The sequence below is a fragment of the Octopus bimaculoides genome, chromosome 14 (assembly GCF_001194135.2).
Source record: "Octopus bimaculoides isolate UCB-OBI-ISO-001 chromosome 14, ASM119413v2, whole genome shotgun sequence".
In the NCBI taxonomy this organism is placed as follows: Eukaryota; Metazoa; Mollusca; class Cephalopoda; order Octopoda; family Octopodidae; genus Octopus; species Octopus bimaculoides.
In genome coordinates this window covers 30228151-30232394 of record NC_068994.1, presented here as the reverse complement: position 1 = coordinate 30232394, position 4244 = coordinate 30228151, and the positions used below count along the sequence as shown (strand labels likewise).

The window sequence follows — 4244 nt, the reverse complement described above, 5'->3', positions numbered from 1 at the left end:
ATATATATATATATATATATATATATATATATATATATATATAAAGTCAAAGCATTCAGTTTTTTTATTGATATGGGTGTGTGTGTGTGTGTATATCAGTAAGATTTTTTTTTTAAATGCTATCACTTTTTTAATGCAGTGTTTTCTCTACACTAAACAAGTGACCAACCCCAACCCCAACCCCATACCTCCCCTCACAAACCAATCCACCAACCAATGTAGTTATCTGGTGCAGTGGAGTCACAACCATTTCTGAACCACAACCACATGAAGTACTGCCCAGACTTATACAGTCCCAATTGATTTGTCATTTCAGCTATAAGGCCTGCAAGTTTTAACAAAGAAATATAATATCAGTACTACTATCACTATCATTATTATTATCATTATTATTATTATCATCGTCAGCATCATTATTATCATTATTATTAGTAGTAGTATTATTATTGTTGTTGTTTTTTACAAAAGATATAATAAAAATTATTTTTTGTATAATTATTATCATTATTATTATTATTATTATTATTATTATTATTATTATTATTATTATTATTATTGTTGTTGTTATTATTATCATGGTCATCATTATCTAGGGACATACACTGGTTAGTGGTTCGGTTGTGGAAGGAAATCAAAAGATATTGAGGAAGAGGGTGGGGTGCTGCTCCACTGGTCAATTTGCAGGACTGGGACAAAGTGAGAAAGAGGACAGCTGAACATAAATAGCATGGCTGTAGAATGATTGAGGAAGGGGAAGGTATTATATTGTATTTACATTGGTCAAGTGGTTGTGCTTTAAAGAAATAGAGTGTGTGTACAGTTGTACTGGTCACTGCTGGGATTTGGAGAGAAAGAGAAAAAGAGAGAGGGAGGGATTTATGTTATGGAAAGACAGAGGAAGAAGTGTTGAGGAGAAGGCTATATTATTCAGTGTAAAGGTGAAGGCAGGGCATGATTGAGGAAATTGTATTGCTGCTGTTTATATGATTCTTTATCTTTCCCCACAGGACAACTTTATTAATTAAACCTATAATTAAAGGCGTTCCAGTCATGACCACCCCATGTTTTTAGAGTGAATGTAGGACTATGTTGTCCGTGTTTCCCTTTCTAATTTTCTAATTGAAGATGGTGGAATATGATTAGATGAAAATTTGGCTGCCATTTCCAGCAGCATAAATGACCACATAAAGTTTCCCTCATTGAATAGTAAAAGTCTGTTATTGATGACTGGGGAAGGGGAGAAAGAGAATTTCTATTGGTCAGTGGACACAACAGTAAAAATACAAGGTGAAGAACTGGTGGAAGGGAGAACTTTCACTGGTTAGTAAAGGTTTATATTGAAGTGTGGAGTTGGAAGAAGAGAGTGCAGAAGAAGAATTATAAGAGGTCTTTTGTGAGTCTGGAGGTAGTGGCCAACAATGATCAGAGGTAAGGCTAGGAAGGAGGAGAAGTTTGGAAGCTACACCGCTGAGTAGGTGATCAAAGACAGACAATTACTCCATCGAGTGATCAAGGATTGACAACCATACTACTGAATGGTCAAAGACAGAGAGCTATACTAACGAACCGTCAAAAGCTGACAACTACACTAATGAATGGTCAAAGACTAGAAATCACACTACTGAGTGGTCAAACACTGTCAGTCAAAATACTGAGTGGTCAAAATGAAGAACAAATAAAACTCTAAAATAATAGAGTTAAGAAAGTAAAGGACAAGATACTTAAGATCATTGGTAAGGAAGAGGATGATGGAGAGAATTCGTACTGACTGTCTTTAGAGTTATGGAAAGAGGTTGACAAAAGGGTGGTGGAGTTGAGGAGAGAAAGGGGATGTTGATACACAGGTCAGTTTTTAAGTTTGGAAAAGAGGGTAAAGAGAGGGATATACAGGTTAGCATTATTAGGGTTGAGGAAAAAGATGGAGTAGAGCTGGGAAGAGAGTGGTCATTAGTAAATGAAGTTTGAATGTCCTAATGAATTAACAAACCTATAGAGGTCAAAGGTTAAGAGATAAAGGTGAAAAATATATATGTGCTGGTTAACAACTAATGACATTTTTAGTTTTGTTTTGTGATTTTTTTTTTTGGTTTGAATTATCAGCAGTCAGGTAGACCAGAGAGAAACTAAAGTAGGACCCACATTGACCAATGGGAGAATTTGTGAAAAGTAGGGGGACCCTTCAGAAATAAAAAAATAATAAAAAAATGTTGGAGTTTGAATGAGAAGGAAAGTGATGTCCCCAACAAATAAAAACCAGCTAATTCATTTTTCCCTATCCTAGAAAAGTGCTTTTTTTTTTGTTGGTGGTGGCGGTGTTGATGTGAGGGAGGGGTATTTTCATAGGCATGAGTAGGTCCGCAAGGACTTATGGTGGGGGAATTAGGGTGAGGAGGCATAGGCATACGTACACACACACGCACACACACACACATTTATAGGTACATTAACCTTGCCTGGATAATTTAGTTCTCAAAAAAAATTCAAATAATAGTTGCTGGATAAAGAAGGGTCCCCACACTTGTATATGTGTTTATATGTGTGTACATATTCACACACATATATATATTTATGTGCATGTATATATAAAGATGTATAAATATTATTGCTTTTACGAATTAGTGTTGTTGTTTTGTTTATAAAGGGTTAAGTTGAGAATGAGGAGGAGGAGAAGGAGAAGGAAAGGTTTAGGTGGTGATGGAACCGTTGAGCTTGTGTGCCACGCCAGTGTGGGGGTTGGTCAGGCCGAGCTGGGTACTGTCGGCTGATAGTTGGGTGGTAACAGGGAACATTTGGATAGTGGGGAAAATCTGTGTGGCTGTTGCCGACATCTGAATCGTTGGGAAGATCTGCGTGATTGGATACATCAACGTGGTGGTGGTGCCAGCCGTGGTGACAGCAGCGGTGGCGGTAGCCATGACTGCTGGGTGTAGATGCTGGGTGGTTGGATCTACCATCGTAGCACTTGCAACAGCCAGCTGCTGTTGCTGCTGTTGCTGCTCGTCCTCATCACCAATGCCCGATAGGGTGGCCGCAGTGGCAAGATCTGGTTGGTGACACACCAGTGTGGTGATCTGTGGGTGACTGATGATACTGCTACAGTCGCCTCCAAGATTCTCCTCTCGTTCCGCCTGTTCTTCCTGTTGTTGTTGCAACATCTCTCCACCGATTCCTTCCGCTACTATTCCTTCTTCTCCTATGCCTATTTCACCTCCTCCTCCTCCAGCTTCTACTTCATCATCATCTTCCTCTTCTTCTTGTCCTCCTCCAATTATTCCTCCTCCTACCAGCTCGTCTGGTATCCCCACATCATCTTCCTCCTCTTCATCTCCCTCTTCCTCCTCCTCCTCTTCATCATCTTCTTCTATGTCTTTGCCATTGATGTCACATCCAACAACTTCAGTCGGATGCTGCAAGTCTCCATGTTGCATCTGCTCCAGCAGATGCCCCTGCGGTACACAGCTGATCTTTCTCATGCCTTTGTTTGGCTTGTTGTGATTCTGCAGATGGTCATTGCGAGCAAATGCATATCCACAGATTGTGCACTTGAACGGACGCTCACCAGTGTGGATGCGTTTGTGCACTTTCAAATATGAACGACGGCTGAATGCCTTGCAACAGACATCGCATGTAAACAGCTTCAAGCCTTGGTGCGTCCGCAGGTGGCTGACCAGGTGATCATTGCGACTGAATGCGTAGCCGCATGTTGAACACTTGTAAGGTCTCTCACCAGTATGGATACGTTTGTGCACATCGAGGTAGGAACGCCGACTGAACGCTTTGCAACAGACATCACACGTATAAAGCCGGTGGTCCTGGTGGGTTGACAGGTGAGTAGCCAGGTGGTCGTGTCGACTGAAAACGTAACTGCAAGTGGGACACTTATAGGGTCTTTCGCCCGTGTGGATTCTTCGATGGACCTTGAGGTAGGACTTACGCGAAAAATGTTTACTACACACTTCACAAGTGAAAAGCTTAGTTCCTTGGTGTGTAGCCTTATGTCTCTCGAGATTGTCTCGGCGGGAAAACACTTTGCCGCAGATATCACACCTTGGGGTTTTTTTCATGATACGTAGTTATTTAGATATTGATGATGCATTCACTGACCACTTGACAGGGGAAATTCTTCCAAACAGAGCTGTTGTCACTACAAAGGAAAGATATATTTTCATACATATATATATATTTTTTAATATATGCATATGCATACATATATATATATATGTGTATGTATATATATATATATA

The 4244-nt window shown here is 40.0% G+C and overlaps 1 protein-coding gene across 1 annotated transcript; it reads right to left on the bottom strand.

Moving 5' to 3' along the window:
- Positions 1–50: 50 nt before the first annotated feature.
- On the bottom strand, positions 51–4229 carry LOC106884352 (zinc finger protein 431). The gene has a single exon (XM_014935695.2). The coding sequence runs from the start codon at positions 4062–4064 to the stop codon at positions 2685–2687; it is 1380 nt and encodes a 459-aa protein (XP_014791181.1). The 5' UTR covers positions 4065–4229; the 3' UTR covers positions 51–2684.
- Between the last annotated feature and the right edge of the window lie 15 nt (positions 4230–4244).